General features: G+C 34.5%; 1 protein-coding gene across 1 annotated transcript in view; it reads right to left on the bottom strand.

Annotated features, from left to right (window-relative positions):
- The window catches only part of LRBA (LPS responsive beige-like anchor protein), a 432,022-nt gene that overhangs the window by 13,601 nt on the left and 398,434 nt on the right, over positions 1-19,987 (bottom strand). Inside the window, 3 exon segments of the mRNA XM_068402600.1 lie at positions 15,856-15,892; positions 15,894-15,968; positions 15,970-16,026. Coding sequence (XP_068258701.1) covers positions 15,856-15,892; positions 15,894-15,968; positions 15,970-16,026 — 169 coding nt within the window.

Raw genomic sequence — 19,987 nt, 5'->3', positions numbered from 1 at the left:
ACACTAAAGAATGTATCTTGGGCAATGTTATCATGTAGTTTCAAAAACTATTAGATGAGTTTTTAAGCAGCAGGGAATAATTTCACATCATAATAAATGATGATATGTGAGATACCAACAAGGCAGTAAAGCAGTGGTAAAATCAAACTTTTTTTACTTCAAAAACAGGAGATGATTTTGCAAAGAGACAGAGTAATAATAGGGCCAACTGACTCCATTGGTTACTAAGGTAGCATCATTCAAATTACATTTGGGTTTGTAACATTTCAAAAGATAAAACCAGCATAACGCCATTAGTTTGTCCATGTAGAGCCTTAACAGTACTACCAATACTGGTACTAGGTCTTATTCGAAATTATGAAACAGGTAGCTACCCCTGCATGTGTACAGTGAGAGACTTCTGTGGAAAAGAAGTGTAGATCTGGGCTTGCATAAATAAAAGCTTTGCTTACTCTCCATATTTTACATTTTGACTCAGACCATTTGTAACGCCTCCCCGAGTGTCCGTGTAGCTGCCACATTCAAATGGCTTTTTAGAAAAGGTCTTAATCTATGACAAAGTATCAAATCAAGGATTTCAACCTTTCAAAATTTGATTTATTCTGCAGTTACTGTTATAATCTATAATTTATATCCACAACACAAAATCTTGAGAAGTAAATAAATCTGTTTCTCCTTAGATATATACACATACACTAAGTATATATGTGTGCATATATACACACACACATATGCACGTATGTTATCAGCATTTTAAATCTGAAAATGCTTTGGAGCAACTTGCTGAATTGTCCCTAATCTCTTAATAAATAATCATTAAAAGCTTTTGCTTTTGTTTCGTTTAATGCTTGGCAAAACACACTCAAACCCAGGAAGTATGGCAGACAGTTCCGAAGCAAAGGAAAAACTCCCAACAAATTAGAAGCATAAGGGTAGACTTAACGACCTCTAGGTACTTCTCAGGTGGCTGATCCTATGAATAAACCTTTTAGAGAAAGTTTGCTCTATTGAACTTTCCTCACCCAAACGCAGGGCAGGCACCTTAGAAGATTCATAAATGAACATTGCATAGACAAGCCACAAATTTGCAGTTGTAGGGGAAAATGTAACAGCAACCATAACAGTCATCCAGGAACAATTTAATTTTGTTGACCCAATTCTTCCTCCCTGTTGTCCGCAACACATAAAAGAGGAGGCAGCTTTGTGCATTTAAAGCTCTTGTTAATTTGTTTTCTTTTAAATGAGCTGCCTACGTTAGCAAAATTCCAGAATTCTGGTTTTATTGCTTTCTTTTGCTTTATTTTGCTTTCGGAAATTGCATTTAACACATACTTGCATAGATCAGCAAGGAATTAATCTAATTATATTCTACACATTAATGAAACTTTTGAAATCAGAGAAGTTTTAAATGTACAACTTTGTAGTGGAGGAAATGAATATAAGATGTTGGAGTTAGGACTTATAAGAAGCAATGTCTGAATGAATTATTAGGAAGTGAAGATAAACAAAATCCTTATAGTAAACTTATTGATTACAGCAACTACATTACTGTAGGCTTTACCTATGTTAGGCTGTCAGTAACTATATACATAAAATGTAGGAGATAAGATACTTAAAACAAGCAGTAGAAACTGAGCATATATATTTATCACACTCCACAAAAAAGTAAAATTATGTAAGTAATGCTCACAGTCTTTTTAGAATTCAGACTTGACTTCAAACAGAGTATAAATCTACAGGTGGCAGGACCAGTGTTTCACAAATTATATCAACTATTTACTAAATTACATTTGTTCTAAAGAAACACTTTAATGCAAAAAAAGAAATAGAAATCTGAATAGTATCTTTAAAGAAATTAAGTCTTGAATAAATACTGTAAAAGAGGAGTCCTGTGAAAAGTCAGGCTGACTCCTTTGATAAGAATGTCAAGTATTTAGGGGTTTCCAAGCCTCTGATTTTCCAAATAATGGGGTCAACTTAAAAGCTGGTCATAGAGCAGAACAGATTTCTTTAAAAGCTTTTAAACTGTTATTGCTTCAGAAGATTGTCATGGTTTTCAATAATGCAAAGAGAAAATTTTATTTTGTTGCTGGTTTAAGGGGCACCACTTCGAACTTTTCTAAATTGTTTTAGGGGAACTGGCTTGCAGACCTTTTGAAAAGCTGGGGAAGTGACTTCAAAGGGAAAAGAGTCTTTGTCCGCTAAGCAGGTTTACGACCACTGATGCAAACCCTAACTAAGGACTGAAAAGAATACTCAGTGCATCTTTATGGAGATCCTTAAGGAAGATGAACAAGTCAAATGAGATTAAAGATAGTTCAAATCCTAGCGCTAATAACCAAGACACAACAGCTTTACAGATGTGCTTTTCTCAGCATAGTATATAATACTATCCTTAGTCTATACCATTGCTGGATTGCTACTTGAACGCTGTAAGAATCTTAATGCCACATTCACATTGCAACAAATGTCGTCAATGATTTATTTAAGTCACAGGAGGTATACGTAAAGTTATTTTCCAGTAATGGACAGAATACTTTACCTTTACAATAACCATTCAAATTATTTCAAAAGAACTCTCCTACATTCCTATAAATAATTTCTGCAAAGCTGTTTTCCCATAGAAAATAGCATAAAATATCACTCTTCCTTAAGTGAATAAAGTACATTTTAAATCATAAATTTCAAGCTTCAGAGATAAAAGAAGACCACATGATATCATGTCAGTTTATGGCGATATTTCAGTGAAAAAATGTTAGACATTTGGAAAGTACGTTTAAAAAGGAACAGCAGGATTATAGAAAAGTCAAAACTTTCTTCTAGTTTAATAACATCCAGAAGAAGATACGCCTTACTGGATAACAAAAAATTGGTTTGTATTGCTGAGTCTTTCTCCACTATTTTTTCAGCTTTGGTGATGTTACAAAACAAAACAGGATCATGACATTCTAAATCCACCAGTAAATTCCTAAAATGACCGCTTTCTATATTTCAGTTGTAAGAGCTGAGCCAAACATAGGAACTAATTTGAATAAAAATATCTCCCTAAAAAGAAATCAAACTAGAGATCGACTGAAAAACTTATCTCAGAATGAAATATGAGATACTCTTCCTAATATTGCTGGGTGAGATAATATTATGCAACACATTAAAATATAAAATATTTGAGTATGCTTCTTTTTTATGTTTTATGCTGAGAGACAGTTAATTACAATAAGTCACAGAGAGCCACACAGTCATTTCTAAATTATTATTCTATGATTGCAGAGGCTGTAGGGCACTTTTAAATGGCAAATTAATTATATGATTTTATGTCTATATAAAATCCGAATTAAATGAAGCATCAGTTAATCTAACTATCTTTTTACCTACTTCTTGCAAAAAGTGACTGAATACTTCCACAGAAGGGTACATCAACCACACCAAATTTTATATAAAAGAAAAGTCTTCTAAAAATCATTTTACATATTCCACAATTTTGGAGTTTCTCCATATGATAAAAATTGAGGAAAACAACAAAAGGTTTGAAATACATTTGATAAGTACAAATGTACTTACAGAATGTATGACATTTGGACAAAAGTGCTTTCAATAAAATACAAGTAAATCAAGAAAACTAATTTGCTGCTAGCTTCTACATTGATTATATAGCAAGTTTCAGAGTTTAATTACATCAAAGTGATGACTGCCAAATATTATATAAACTCTGTAGATTAACATTATTTGTAGATCACACACAGTAAACATTTAAATAACAGTCAACTGATTAAAAACCCATTTCCCTGGCGCAGAAAGGCTAGCTCTTTCATGGATGTGAGATCTTACTAAAGCGATACCACACAATATTACCGAAGTATTCCTAAAAGTTCAGTTTGAATAATCTTCCCTTTGTAAATATGCATTTTTATGTAACAATGTAATCTTTTCATATTATACAGGAACTTTATTGTTGTCTGGTTCTTCACATGACACTCTATCAGCATTTCCTCTAATTCCTTCAAACTACTTCCCATCTGTTCAGATGGGGTTTTTTACAACAAAAAGTACAACCTTATGCCTAGATGCAAGTTTTGTTTTTGCAAAAAACACTTCAACCGTACATTTTCTGAAAAAGGAAAAATATCTTTGAACATCTTTGAACAACATATCGTTCTATCCTGAAGCAAAATCTAAAGACATAAAAAACAGAGATGCTATAAAGAAAAAAAAAATACTAGATTTATCTTGTAGAATTCATTTCAGCAAATATAACACAGGAAAGGTTCACTGTACTCCTTCCTGCAGTCACACCGTGCAACAAGTGACTAACATTTATTCAGTACTAATATGAGATTTTTTATACACATCGTGTCAAGAGAAGAGGTCCACTACGTTTCCAAAATAAACACAGTAAAGAAAAAAATTTAACAGGCCTTCATGAATTGGATATTACAATTCAGATTTCAAAAGTCAATAATCCCCAGCCTCCCAATTCCTACATCATGTGCAATGCAAAGCTTTCTGGAACGAGTTCGCCCTTACTGGGGATTCATCTGCTGGAAGTCCTGGAAGTCATTCAGCAGGACTCCTCCCACTGAATACAAGACCTTTTTGAAGCCCCTGGAAAGTATCTGCAGGTGAATATTCAGGGTCAGTGTACATTAATATTTTAATATTTGCACCATCCCGACTTCATAAACTGCTACTTAAATATCAGCTTTGAAGCTTTAAAACAGTCATTTTCGTTTGAGAATGTTCTAAAACAGCTTTATGAAGGGGCTTTTTTTTTATGCTAAAAAAATAATTTATTTTCTTCATATTTCTCTCCTGTGGTTTATACTTATAACTATTCCATTACCTAGTGAGTCCAAGAAAAAAACAAACCACAACAGAAAACAAAAAAATTCATTAAGCAATTAATTCAGTCAGAAGTAGCACCTCCTGCAGAATTGCTGTAAGATAAAAGAAATCTTACAACATGCTGAAACTGACCACTAGTTGAAACTGATACAGCATTTCATACCTTGGGCAGAAAATAATCTGAGATGGGAGGTTTCATACAAGAATTCAGCTCAATTCGGCAGGTAGTTTGTTTTTTTTTTGCTATTAAAATATTGTATTAAAATAATTTATTTTCATTTAAAATAAGAAAAATGTATCACTGCAAAGAAATACTGTTCCATAACAGCATGTATAAAAGTCTGTGCTTTAGCTATTTGATTGCTTTTGTAAAGTTAATTTCAAACCAATGCATCAGTAGCGTATTGCACTAGGTAGGTGCTTACCACCTTTACATATCGATGTAACTGGGAATACCGGTGGCATACACCAAGTTCAGAGCATAAATAAATTAGCTATCTTTTAAAAAGTAACTGTTTTAAAACAGATACTTTTTCAATGAAGCAGGCCACAATTCTAATTTCGTATAGTAAACTTGCACTCAGCAGAGTCACGCTTATCTCTGTGATGCTAGTGTTAATAGAATTTAGATCCAGAAACACTTACAAAATAATTTCCTGCCCACGTCAGGATTATTGTATTGACCAAATAATTTTCACGTTTAAGTTGTTAATTTTATTCTAGACTATAGATTATTATATCTTCTGCATTACTCTGTTCTGTCTTACATGGTGTAGGCTTTGAACTGAATTTTTCCCAGCAACCAAACAAGGTAAATAAGTGTGATATATTAGTATATCATCCCACCACTATGCATATGGTGCACATTAGGGTTGTATTCATTTACCATATGAATATAATTCCTTTTACCACATCAACTATGAGTTACAAGTTGTAAATATAGCATTGTTTTTCCTGGAACTCAAAGGTCTGCATTACATCATGAAGCACTAAATATCCTTATCCTTCTGGAGAATTTCATGCATATAGTTTTAGTGACACCTGAAGCTGGATACTGCCAAAAAAGCAGCATCCAAACTCTTTCTCTTTTTCCAGACACGATATACATACTGCCTTAACCCCTGTCTGGATTGTGCCTCAAAACTTGCTCTACAATGTTACTTGCAACCACTTGCTCTGATTGACAAATCCTGAAACACAATCTCTCTTAGCCACTTGAAAACAAGGACGATACAGATGCTGCGCTTAACACCGTAGGACATACTTTTAGCCAAATCAAATATTTATAGCATGCTAATGTACATGCTTATCAGTACCAAATCACTACGACTATTTAAATGCTTTCCAAACCATCAGTGAATGGTATTGCAAGTTCTTTTCAATGAAAACCTTGTCCTCATATCTATGACATGACTTTCTTGGCATTATATAAATACAAAATTATATTGCTTATGCAGCATCATTGCAGATTTCCAGATAAACCAGAATTCATCCACCTGTTATACCTCATCTTTTTTCAGTTTAAATATTTGGAGGCTAGAACCATCATTTACATGTGATTTATAGAGTACTTGGAGGAATGAGGCCTCAACCTCCTTGAGGTATCAATGTGTTACAGTTTAAAAAGAAACAACAATGACCTTTTGTAGCTGTATAATTAAAGGCTCTGTTCTAGGTTCATGCAGATAGTCCCAGTACTTGCTGCATTGGCTACAACGGTGCCCTGTGAAGATACAGGGAATTTTAGGACCAATTACAGCATCAGGGCCTCTGTCGATTAAGTTTTCATGAGGCTTTCAAGACTAACATCAAATAATGCAATAAATGTTAGCTAGAAGAATATTTAGTGCTTGCTACCCTTTTCAAAATGTTATGGATACTTTTCTAAGACTTGTGGTCTTCTCTATGAAATAAATTTTACGGAATTTTATTTACAACAGGAATAGAAAAATTTAATATTGCACTTGCTAAAGCTCCAGTAAAAAAGAAAAAAGTATTCCATTTCTTTTTACAGTCCCACTTAACAAAACATTCCTGACCTATTTCTATTTCAGTTCATACATTAACCTTAAATTCACATTGTATTTCCTTATTATAATTTTCATAAAAACGATAAAAATTATACTACAAATGAAATCAGGTGTTTTTTCACAAAATATGTGAAAATATATATATTTTAAATATGTTACTAGGCAGTGCTTTGGAGAGGTAGTCCCAAGATCAGCTTTCACCTCAATGCCAGCAGATGGTGCTGAAGGATTCTTGCTTTATATACAATATTGTGCTACTCTGTCCAGCCATTTTTGAGAAACAAAGAATATTTGTTATGTCTGCAGTTAAACAGTGTTAAAATAATACTGAATTATTTACTGGCTTTTTTTTTGAAGAAGGACTCACACAATAATATAATGTGTGTAAGGGAAAAAATTCAATGTGCTATTGGACACTGAAAGGAGCACATGCAGACTGTTTTTAAAGTCTTGGTGATGTACTATCATAGAGCAACACTCTTCTTAACAGACTGACTACACTGAACGGCATCTAATGCCTTAATAGCTGCAGTAATTCCAAATATATTTCAGTCTTTGGAGGCTTTGCAAATTTTTAGCTATTATGGTAGAACACCATTTGACAGAAATTAACAGTAATAACAGAATTTCCATTACTAACGAACATGGTTAGTGATTTATGGAGATTTTGATACCCCTACTACTTAGCATGAAAAATACAAAAGGGAACACTGACATAAGATTTTTACAACTACTTCCCAATTAATTTTTTTAAGAAAAGAAGCTGTTATGCAAACTACTTCCAAATTTCCTTTTTTTTTTAAAAAAAAAAAAAATCCTTAAAAATCTAAAGAAATATTTATGCTATAAACATCCTATAGAAATGTGGAACCTTATCTTCTCTATTATCATCGGTTTTGAAACCGAAAATGAAAGTCCAGATCATGCAGAAGAGCTTGGGAACCAAGATGTAGGATTCAAGATGAGGATAAGGATGGGGGAAGAAGGTGAAGAGGATTTTTTGCTACTAAGGTAACAGCAGACATATGACCTGCTTGAAATCAGAGTGACTATTCACTGTGTACAGAGGCAAGAACATATGCAAATCTTCATAGGATTCAGGTTTACAGGATTAGTGTGTCTGAGTACAAAGCAATTATTACCTATGACAATCAACCAACACAAAAATGCTCATCAGATCATATTTTCAAAGTTTAAATCACTTGCATTATCCACATAATTAATTATCAAGCACTTATAAAAAGTTTAACTTTTCAAACTGAAAAATGTGCGTAGCAGTTGAGGAAATATAGATGTTTCATCTTTTGCTGTGATTACTAATACAATTAAAACTAATGATTTCTCTAGTCTGAAGACCATAGCTTCAATTTAATAATAATGTTAATTGATAAAAAGTCTTTCAGGTATTCAAATACTTATTTAGGAATTGTAGCTATAAAAAAAAAACAAACAAAAAAAAAAAAAAAAAAAAAAAAAAAAAAAAAAAAAACAAAAACAGTTTCTTTTAAAAGTAGCTTGACTAGTAGCTAGACTGTTCTTCGTCAAGACACGAAACTGGAGATTAAATTTTGAATCCTTTGGGAGATTTCATATTTTATAAATTGAAAAAATTACGTATTTTAAAAATTTGTATCTGAGGAAGATATTCTTCATGTTAGCAATAGTAAAAGTGTTTAGTGAATCCTCTCAATTAAATCTCAGTTAAATCCAGTAAGTCTTTTTTTAAGTATGAAATAATGTGCTTACATTCACACATGTGCCCTGCTACACAGCTACAGTACTAAAAGCATTTCATTTCTCTAACACACTTCAGAAAACCTGAATGTACTACCCTCTAAAAAATATAAAACTATGCAGTGAAAGCACCCCCATAATCCTCGTGATGCAAATGTGATACATACAGAGAGTAACATTTTCTAGTTTTATGGGCTAACATAAAAGAGGTAATATAATTCGTTTTATTCACATATGTGTGGAAGATCAATGCAATAACTCAGAAGAGATCACATTAGTATTAGTAGTAGTAACATAGTTATACACAGACTCTGCATTTCATTAGTACTGAATACTTTTATCGGTTACGCTTTAATTTCATTAAGCAAATCAAATTTCTAAATTAGATATATTTTTGTTTTTCAAAATATGAAAACTAAAAAATAATTATGAACAAATAGGTAGATATTTTGAAAGCAATAGAACAGTCTCTTCATATTCTATGAATATAGTGCAAGAATAGCAGAAAAGCGCTTTATCTTCACCTCAAATATGGAAATGCACACAAACCATTTTATAAGCATAAACACTATTAAGACAATTAAATTCACCGCTGTAAATGTTCCCTCCAAGAAAGTACATCCAAACAAAATAATCACGGTGAAAAAACAAAAACTTTGAAGACAAACTGAGATTCACTAATCGGCCTCTACCTAGTAGGTATAGGTGAGGGATCGTTAAGAAGGAGGATTGGAGAAAATGGGATATTCCAACTACAGAGAGGTTTGTTGGTAAAGGAATACAACAAGTATGTGTGTAGCAAGCAATTTGGTGACAATTTTTAATATATAATCAACCACTAGAGATGACCTTCTAAGTATGAATATAACCTATATAGCAAAACAGATCAAAAACATGGTGGTGAAAGGAACCTACATGAAAGTGGTGAAGATATGAGCGTTCAATATGCTTTATAAGGGAAAGAACAAAGACAACAAGATAATTTTTGAAGTATTTTGGGAAGACAGGTTTCAATAGATACAGAACATTGTTCTGTAAGATCTCATGGGAAGTTAAGTCTACAGAAAAACAAAGGAAAAGATAAGTACACTAGCAAAAACTGCTCCAATGCAGGATAAGACAGACAAGAAGATACCAGCTGGCACAACTGAAAGTTCTCCAGTGACTAAACACTGGGAAGTCAGGCAGAAAGATCAAATTAAGTGAGATTTTTCTAAACCAGTATGAGCAAGCAGGAACAAAACCAGGACAGCCAAGCATAGATGAGATGCAACTAACAATGACATCAGGAATAACAGGCATTCTTTAAACACAAAAATATGTTAACTTTTCATGAGAAGCTGGTCTGTTTTTAAAAGCAAGCAATACCAATAGATGATGCCACACATTTAAAAGTATTTCAGTAAAAGTCTTCAATAAAAAGGTCAACTGCAGTCAGGCAACAAACATAGGTAAAAGCAGCAATGAGAACTGTTGTCTCAATTAGAGAATACCTAAATGAGGTAAATGTTTGGAACTCAACTGGTCTAATAATACTGATTAGAGGATATTATGAAAATGAAACTACATAATCCCAGAGCTGTAACTGTTTTTTTATGGATATTGGGTGAGGTTCTGCAAGACTAAAAAAAAGTCTTGTGTTGTTTAAGAAGCAAGAAAACTGAGAAATTAGAGAGTAGTCTGCTTAATCCCAACAAACAGAAAAAATACTGGCAGAACATTTATATTTATATATATACACACACAATTTCCTAGAAGAAAACAAGATGAGTAACAGCTGATTTGGATTTGTTATGAACAGATCATGTTAAAGTGATTTTTTTCTTGCAATGGCAGAGCAACAGGCCTTGTGCTCAGGGAGACATCATCTATTTTGACTTTAGTAAGAACTCTGGCACTGTTTCACATTCTTAAGGAAAATAGGGAAGCACATGTTTAGAAGATGCTACTATACATCAGATGAAAAGCCAGTTGGAAAGCTATATTCAGAAAGCTATTCATTGTCAAAATGGGGAATGTACTGATGGGCATTCCTGAACTGCGTACTATCTAATATTTTCTTTAATGACCAATTTGATAGAATAAGACTGCAAATTACATTTGCAGACATGAGTTGCTGCAAGTCTGCCAGAGGACAGGATGAGAATTCAAAATGAGTTTGACAAATTGGAGAAACTAAAAGAATATTATTCAGAAAGTTTAAAGACAAAGTTCCACAGTCAAACTACACAGAGGAAGAAAAACAACTGAGTAGACAGTGGTTCTTCAGAAAAGTCTGAAATTTATATTGGCTCATACACTTAAAGAATTAACACTGTCATGCTGTTTTGAAACAAACAGAGATCCCCTGGGGATGTGAAAAGTACTGATCTGTAAAACAGGTTGTTTTCTACTTATTACTGGAAAGGCTTCAACCGCATCGCTGGGTCTACTTTGAGGAAGACAACAACTGAAGAGGAGAGGAACACAAACAAAAATCAGAGGTCTAGAAAAACTTGACTTATGGTAAAAGACAGAAAGAATTGTGTTATTAAATCTGGAAGTAAAGAATTGCAGGTCATGGTAATCCAAATAACTGGAAGTTGCTTCAAGGAGGAGAATTATCTGTTCTCTACACAAAGAATTAATATATAAGAAATGATAGAATACAACTGCTGCAAAAAAGAACTGGATACTAGGCTGAACACTGGAAAAAGACTGCTAATGATAAGGCTTCTAAGGCCCAAAAATATATTTGCCAAAGTTTTTAACAGAGGTTGGACAAACATCAGTCAAGAATGGTTTTGGTGTAGTTAAGCCGCCTTTGGGAAAAGAGAATAGATGAGGTGACCAAAGCCCCTGCCCACCCTGTTTCCTATAGTTCTGTGATTACAAAGTAAAATGCAATCCCTCAACCTAGGAAATGTCCAAACACTAAGAGTTGCCACTTGAGCTTCAAAGCAAGAGTGGGATCTGAAAGTGATGCACACCATTTGTATGCAAATGAATTCTCTCATCTCTTTTTTCGAGCCATCACACGTAGTTCCTCCCCTCACTCCCCACTTCTCGCCTCCCCTCCATCTCCATCACATTAGGGTGGGCAAGTGCAAAACATGGCATCTTTCTGCAAGTACACCGCCCTCTCCCAGTAACCTCTACACATTCTACCACCCTATTCAGGAACGCAAGTCCTAAAGCATAATGTCATGTCCCCAAGCGGTACCTTGCTATTATTTCGGAGCCTCTAAATATGCAAAAGCCAACCTTGTGATACAGATCACACATGGGCTTCAAGGGGTACCAACGGGAGGGTTACATCCTCTCCCTCCTACCTCCCCCATCTCTCCAAAGCAAGCCACATGCCAAGGAGACAAAAATAAAAGCCCCTTATGCTATCCAAAGTGACTTTAAATCTCCACAGTAAATTATGCTAATTAACGTGAACTCAAAATGGCTCAGGGCTATTCTAAAGGATACAACTATTTCATATCCCCTGCTCTGTTCTGAATTATTCCTAGGCTTGGTCAGAAATTGTCCACAGAAATATTTCTCTATCAGAAAATGCCTGTGCACCAAAGTGAAGTACTGCCATGTTTCTACATTTCAAAAACAATTAATTTAGAAAGAAAAAATCCAACATTTGATCAAAGAGAATGGTGAAATATTTTTTGAATTTCAGGTTTTAATTTGAGAAGGAAAAAAGGACTTAACCTAAATGTAATCAAGCTGTTTTGTGAAGAATAAAAGTAAGTTTCCAGCAGATGTCTACTACGTAGGAATTTCATATCTTTGATATTTAAATTCATCAAATTTGGTTTACCTTGATCAATACATTCAAGAGTTATTAGGGAGAAACTAGACAGTGAGACTGCATAGCTGTAATTTCTTTAACACATCAGCTTAAAAGTCAAAAATTAAAGAATGTAAATAATGAATATTTCAGTACCATGTTCCTTCTGTTAAACCAAAAACATAAAGAATTTTCCCATACAGTCCATGTGGCCAGAAAATTGTCCTTGATAAAGAATATCAAACAAAACAGTTATTTATCACGTATGCCATAGCCCACCTGGCTTGTCAGCTTGAGTTAAGTACCATTCTAAAACATGAATATATGCAGCCAGAGATCAAGAGCTCAGTGCTTCCTAAAGTAATGAAACCAGATAAAGGAAACTAAATAAAATGTAACTGGTGGAGTAATGGGTGCCCAATGGGATAGTATTTAGGGTAGCTTGATCATATGAAGTCGGCTGACTTGCTGTATATCAGAGAGAACAGGTACTATGAACTATGAAAGAAATGCTCCTGTTTTAGATTATTTTTGTTGGAACTACCCTGGCATCGTGATTTGGTTCAGTGCCATTGCATGCATGTTGCTGTGAAGTCATTTTAAGATGGAAATTAGAGAAAATTAGAGAAAAAAATAGGAAAGAAGTATCACTTCGAGAGTATCTAAAATTCCAATGAATAGTCATCATTAAAAGCATGAATAAACTATATTTTGAGGTAAAAAATCATAAGCTTCAAATACAAAAAGACATCAGACAAGTTAAATATCTAGCATCCGACAAACGGATGGAAGTTACAGTTGCAGTAACAGGGCTCAAAACCCAAGTCTGCTGGTGCTTTCCATTTCTGACAAAATCAGAACTAAGCAGAAACAGCTCTTTTTATTTACCTTTTCAAAAAAAATTTGACTGAAGAGATGATGCCTATAGAAAGCTGTTTCTGGGAAAAATTAAGCCCCCCAGATTACCATCTCTTTGAAGCAGAAACTTGTCTTTTACTATACACATGTCTAGGCCTATGTATAGTGCCATGAGACTCCAATTCCTAACAAAGGCTTCCAGGCATGCTCCATCACAAAAAAAGCTACATAATGGCAACTAGTAAACACAGGAGTCATTGCATGTCTCTAAAAGTGCAATTTTAATAGGACTGCAAACAAAAAGACTTATCAGGTAGCTATTGTTTGAGTTTGAACAGCAGTTAAAATACCCTAGTAATAATTTTGAAAACTGCAAAATTTTAATACATTAGAAATTTGCATTAGAAAGATAGTCAACAGATTATAATAAAATCTACCTGTTCTACTTAGATACTAGGTACAAAATCTCAGCGTGTGATCTGTTAAGGTCATAAAGGAGTCTACAGCCTCAAGGTCTTGTTCACAAAGCAGGCAAGCCTGGCAAATACTCAACAAGAACAACTTCTCAGGACAGGCCTAGGAATCTGCCAAGATGGGCTGCACTTGCAGACCTTGAAAACACTATAAGGAGACACCTACAAATGTTCATTGCTTCACAACAGTAAAATATTTAGGGTTTTCTCCTTGAAAGGGCAATTTTGCTCTTTAGGATTTACAAGCTTGCTTGACTGTCAAGCTCTTAAGTTCCTTTCGCAGACTTTTTCGAGTTTCTAAGTTTACAAGCTCTGCAAAAATAGTGCAGAGTTTGCATTTTCTTTAAGTTGATAGATTGCAAAATATGTATAAAGTATTCACAGAGACTTTGTCCCTCAACCAAAGCCATATTTATTTAAAGATGCTCATAAAATTCTGTTAGCTACATCCCAGAAAAGCTCCCATCTCTTGAATCAGACTGTTGGAAGGATAATGGGGATAGTTTGCTCTCATCCTCTGCCTGAAGATTCTGTAACTGTGTGAACTGAAGTTCTGTATCTTGTGCAATTTTTGAATAGTTTTCATGGTTAACATCAAACAATTTGCAAGTTAAATTCAGACATTCATTCTGATATTAATTAGTTGTACTTCAAAATCGTTCACGGGATGCAATTTCAGTCAAACCACCTCTTTTTTTCAAATTTAAGTAACTCCAGTCGAGTAACAGATTGAGTATGGAACACGTAACTTTACCAAATTTATTAACTTGGAAGATGTCAGATATTATTTACATTCTATGAAATTGTATGCCAGTTATAATTGCAATATATGCCAGGTACAACAAAACTACTTGTTTTCCAAATGTCTATTTTGTCCTCTGCAGACAGCAGGTATGTTTTTACTAGTATTTAAACAGGGTCAGAGAAGACCTTAAGTGTATGGCAGAAAACCTAACAAACACACTTCTCAGACAGACAGAATACTGCTTCTCACCCCTTCTCTTCAGGGCTTTTTCTTGTTGGCTGAACAGGACCACTGTTTGGCTATGATGCGCCCCTCTATTCACCTATGTAAGCTCTCACCAGCTGTCTCGAAAGGCTCTTACTCCTGTGAACTGACTCACTCAGGCTTTTTGTCAAGCTGCATCTCTGATGCCTTCTTTGCTTTGGGCATCAGGAATTAATTATGCCAGTGGAGTGAAACTGGCATAATAATAAGATCACTTTCTACCTTTCCTGTTATATAATACAGTCACAGCAAGGTTGAACAGTCATAGCGTTTTATTGTTTTCCACGTAAAACTATGAGTGAAAAGAGAGAATCTTCATGAGTTAAAAGGATTTGGGATTTCCTGGGAAACACTGCAAGATGGAAAAGATTAAATTCTTTGAGAAGTGCAAGGTGAGTTTGGGTGGGGAGGGATTAAAACTGAATTAGGCTGAAGCAGTGTTACTTATTAGTTTGGTTATATGGTATGAGCCCTGTTGCTTGCACTGGAACCAAATAAAATGTTAGTATGTGAGAGTGAGGATTAGGCACGTAGCACCTTACCAAAGCGTTAAACGAAAAACGTTTTAGGCTTGACTATTTAATCTGTCCCACATGTCTGTCCTTCTTCCACCTAAGTGTCCTGCTCAGGCCATTACAACGACTTCAGTCTAAGTTAAAATCCACTGTCTGTGTAACTCTATTGATAGCTAAGATACTGCTGTGAGAACCTACATGTGTAAGATTACGGTTACATAGAATACAGTCTGCACTGGAGTGATGTACATTCTTTTTTGTTTTAAACAACTCAAATGCAGGTATTTAATAAAATCATCATGATGAGAAAAAAATATTTACTCAGGTTGAACAGAAAATATAAAAAACAAGTTTCCTTCTGGCACTCCCAGAGACACTCCTTCCCAATTGAATGAGTGACAAGAAAAAACGTATTTCTAACGTTCAGTATCCTATAACTTTAAAAATTAGTTCTATTTGTGCTGCAAAGCAAGTGCTGTTTACCCTCAATTCTTTAAACTACAACTGATCACAACTACAAAAAAAGAAACACTGTACTTTGTTACATAAAACTTTGTCATACAAAGTGTTCACTCAAGCCATTTTTAGACAACATCCTTATAAAACAGGTTTTTCTGATTTTGCTTACCTCTTGGGTTATCACCAACAATATTGGTTTTGCCGTTCCCAGTACCAGAGCAGCAATGTTGCATCACGCGATCCTGAGAGAATGTAACAATTTCCTCCAATATAGGACTCAGAAACGAGCAAGACAGGTTACAACATCCCAGTGTCCAAATATTACTTGCATCAGTTTTACCTGAACACATAAAACTGATTGTTTTAAAACTATGCTTTTATTTCTAAGGCAAAATAAATACATTAGAAAGGATTTTAGAAACATTTTTTTTTAATTAAAAAACGGTTCTGCAAAGAACTATAGTGGAGAGTACTATTTTTTTTTCTTGATTTGGTGGAAACTTATTTAAAAGTGCAGTAGTCCATACAGTCCATACAAAAAATATTTACAGTCCATAAATATTATACTTTATTCGAAGGCCAATCATGCCAGAAGGTTTTTTTTAATTCTGTATGTTTACATTCACTTTACAGACAGGAAATATGATGGGATTCTCTTTTAAGGCAAGTTTAAGGTAAGTTTACTGATGAAGGTAACAGTAAAAATGCAAATCTGATGATGATGTGGGAAACAGAATCAGCAGAAACTGCAGAACATATAGGACCCAGAAGAAATTGTTAGTGTGAGAGCATATATGTGCATATAGCATATGCAGCTTTTGAGCATCTCCTTAAACAGAGAAAAGGAGGTTTAGATGAAAAACTACCCTTGTATCCAGGTTTTTCCATCATCATTTAAACACTTGCCAATTATTTCATCCAGCATCCTTCCCCTTTAAGAATTTCTGTAATGTTCAAAAAAATCTCAGAAGACAGACCCTGGAAAAAACTCTTACCTATTTCATATAGGACAAATGCTTGTACCACTGATAAGAGACATAAATGTTAAAAAGAAAGGAAAGCCTAGGCAGTTAAAAATGTGCCATTCAAGAGCCTGTATAAACATGAATCTGACTATTACCTTTTAGCCTTAACTAAACAGGACAATATTTTCAGAAAAATGCAAATTTGGATGCTCATGCGTAGTGGATTTGCACGTGGGAGAGGAAACACATGTAAGGTCACCCACAGTAGATCTCTGCCAGACCACCCTGCCAGAGGCTGACTCCTCCTACACAACGAACATGTCGTGTGTCCTGCCAGTTTCTCGATCTGCCAGCAGCATATGTGATCCTATGAAATGAGAACGTAAGCACTAAAATCCATCTCACTGGATTTCCTGAAGCCTAGCAACTTCAGATCTTGTAGAGACAGGACAAAAGATACACACACACATTTAAACTTAAACCCTGGCAGTGTTTAAGGCCAGGCTGGATGGGGCTTTGAGCAACCTGGTCTAGTGGAAGGTGTCCCTGCCCATGGCAGGGGGCTTGGAACTAAATGATCTTTAAGGTCCCTTCCAACCCAAACCATTCTATGATTCTATGATTTCTTACGTGCCTACTTGACCCATTCAGGTAACATGGGCCAGGCCAAATTCTGCATCCAATGACACAAGGAAGTGTGATGTGTGATGCCATCGATGTATGACCTCAGATTCCTCAGCCCAAATTCTCAGCATTGTATTCATATCCAGCCACTAAATAACACTAACAGTAACAAAACACTTAAGGGAGTGGTTCTGAGGAAAGAACAAAAATAATGATAACAGCCTGATTTATAACAGAAGATCAAAAAGGTAATTGCATTAAAGTGGAGAAAAACAGGAAAAAAAAAACAACCAAAAAACAAGAGAAAGGTATTAATATCTAGAAAAAAAAGGGGAATAACTTGCTTTAGTATATGAAGAAAAAAATAGAATAACGTGATGCAATTTAAAGGAATCCCATATATTGGATTTCAAATAAAACACTGACAAAACTTATTAGGCAAGTATAATCATCCAAGAGAAATTGCAAAATTAAGTACTATCACATGAGCCTTTTCTGACTGGAAGGGGCAAAACCCTGGAAGGTACACTTAGCGTGCAGATCTACCTTGTATTGGAAAGGAGAGTAACTCGGGGATCAAGTCTTTCATTCATCGCTGTGAGTCTGTAACAGCATTCTATAGCAGTCACCTCTGCACACCAGGGCTTTAGTTTGTGCCACAGGGTCACCTAGCTGCCTCAGATGCTGACCAGTCAACAGAGTTAGTCAGAAAAAGTTACTGAACTTCACAGCTAGGAGCAGTGAAACACTCACAAACTACATCACCTCATTATGGCAATATACAAAAACATCTTACCAAGTGTGTATTTTTCCTTGAAAATTCAAGTTGTCAATTACAAGGGTTAGATTTGAGAATAATTTAATTATGTGACATATTTTTCAGCTGTACAGCCATAGGTATTCAAGTACCTGAGGTGATTTATACTTTTAGAACACAAGTTTATGCTATAAACATTGCTGAGTTATAGAGATCTCTCTTTCAATTATATTCTGTGTTTATAGGTTCTGTTCTAGAAAACAAACATTTTTCAAGGCTATTTGTTTGACACTTGTTCATGCAGTTGCACTGCTTTGTTAGTTTTACTTTGTAACTGTGCACTAAGGTTCAATTTCATCAAAACAAGAAATAAGCTTTTGCTCTTCTGTATTAGTAAAAAAAAAAAAAAAACCAAAAACATTAATCTCATAAGAGTTCTGCAACTTTTTTGTTTCCTTTAATATCAGTTATCTCAAACTTTACCATATGCACTCAGATATTCCTTTTTGACAGAACAAATTTTCTAGCTAATGTTTTATTTGACAGCTGTGCTACGAATAATTACAAGAAAAATAAGACTCAAGTCTCTGCACTACTGAATCTAAAATGCTGTCTAGAAATCATTCCCACTGCTGGAGGAAGGTTTTATTGTGCTTCTGCTGAACTAGCTGTGCTGAGAACCCATGATTTATGTTAAAAGTATTTCCTGTTAAAAAAACCCCAAACAAACCCAAAATCTAGTAGGAAAAAGGTTTCCTTTTTGTGTAAGTGCTAAAATATAATTGAATTCAACACTGGTGATCACTTGCCATTACGCATTACTGATCACATCATCGTTTTCCCTTGCTGTTCTGCCTATTTCAGAGTAAGGATCTCAACTACTATGTTCTCATTTTAATTCAAAGCAAAATGAACTACATCTGAATTCACTTGATTTAAACTAGAGCTAGACTTGCTATATTGACAAACAGGAGACACACAGAAGACACAAATCTTCTGCAGCTTTTCTGAGAACTGTATATTGGTTTATACCATAATTAGCTATGGTAGTAACGAGATGCCTGGTGTATCTGACTTACACACAGAGGACATAACTTAATGAGATATTTGTAGTTCAGATTGATACAGGATAAAGCTACCAAAATCATATAAGTTCCTTCCATAGGTGTAAAGCAAAATATATCCTTTAACATAAAAGAATTAGTTTTCTATTCATATAAATCAAGAATATACACTGAATATTTATTACTGCTAGCTAACTTTTCTGCAGATTCCTTTAAATTCACAGTTTTATGTAAATTTATTTTCATCAATGAGAAAATTAAACTAAGAAGGGTCTAACAAGATGTCTGTATAATGAATTGTAGGCAGTCAATATGAAGTAAATGGAACTTCTCCTTTATACTTAAGGCTTTAAAATTGCAAAAATGACAGATATGCTAAAATATGCCATGAGATCTAGTCTTAACAGATTTTCATTAAAGACCATCCTGTTTTGTTAAACACTTTGGTTTGCCAAGTGTGAAAAACACTATTAACTAATATATTTAAGAAATGATGACAAACATGTAGGATATTCCCTGGGGATTAATAACTTACTGGAAAGCTTGATGGCACACACACATTAACCACACCGGGTCATTAATCCCAAAGAAGTACCTTGCAGTGAGATCGCTATTCCCATTATAAGATAATGAAAGGGAAAAAATCATATCTGTTTTTTTTTCTGGGGCTCCATGGCTTTTAAATTCCTGTAGCTCTTACATTGGAAGATTCTTTTCTATTTAGCATGATACATGCATGACTTCAACGGTTTGGATACCTGCCAGCTGACAGACTAATTTAACTGCTGCCCCTTATGTCAATCAGTTTATGTTATATGAAAGAATTCAGTGGCTCCAAATCATTTTTTCTATTATAGCATAGATTTCAAAGGCTTTCATAAGTATTCTTTC

This window comes from Nyctibius grandis, chromosome 6 (assembly GCF_013368605.1).
Source record: "Nyctibius grandis isolate bNycGra1 chromosome 6, bNycGra1.pri, whole genome shotgun sequence".
Lineage (NCBI taxonomy): Eukaryota > Metazoa > Chordata > Aves > Nyctibiiformes > Nyctibiidae > Nyctibius > Nyctibius grandis.
Note: the sequence above shows the minus strand (reverse complement) of the source record. Positions and strands in the feature narration are given on the sequence as shown.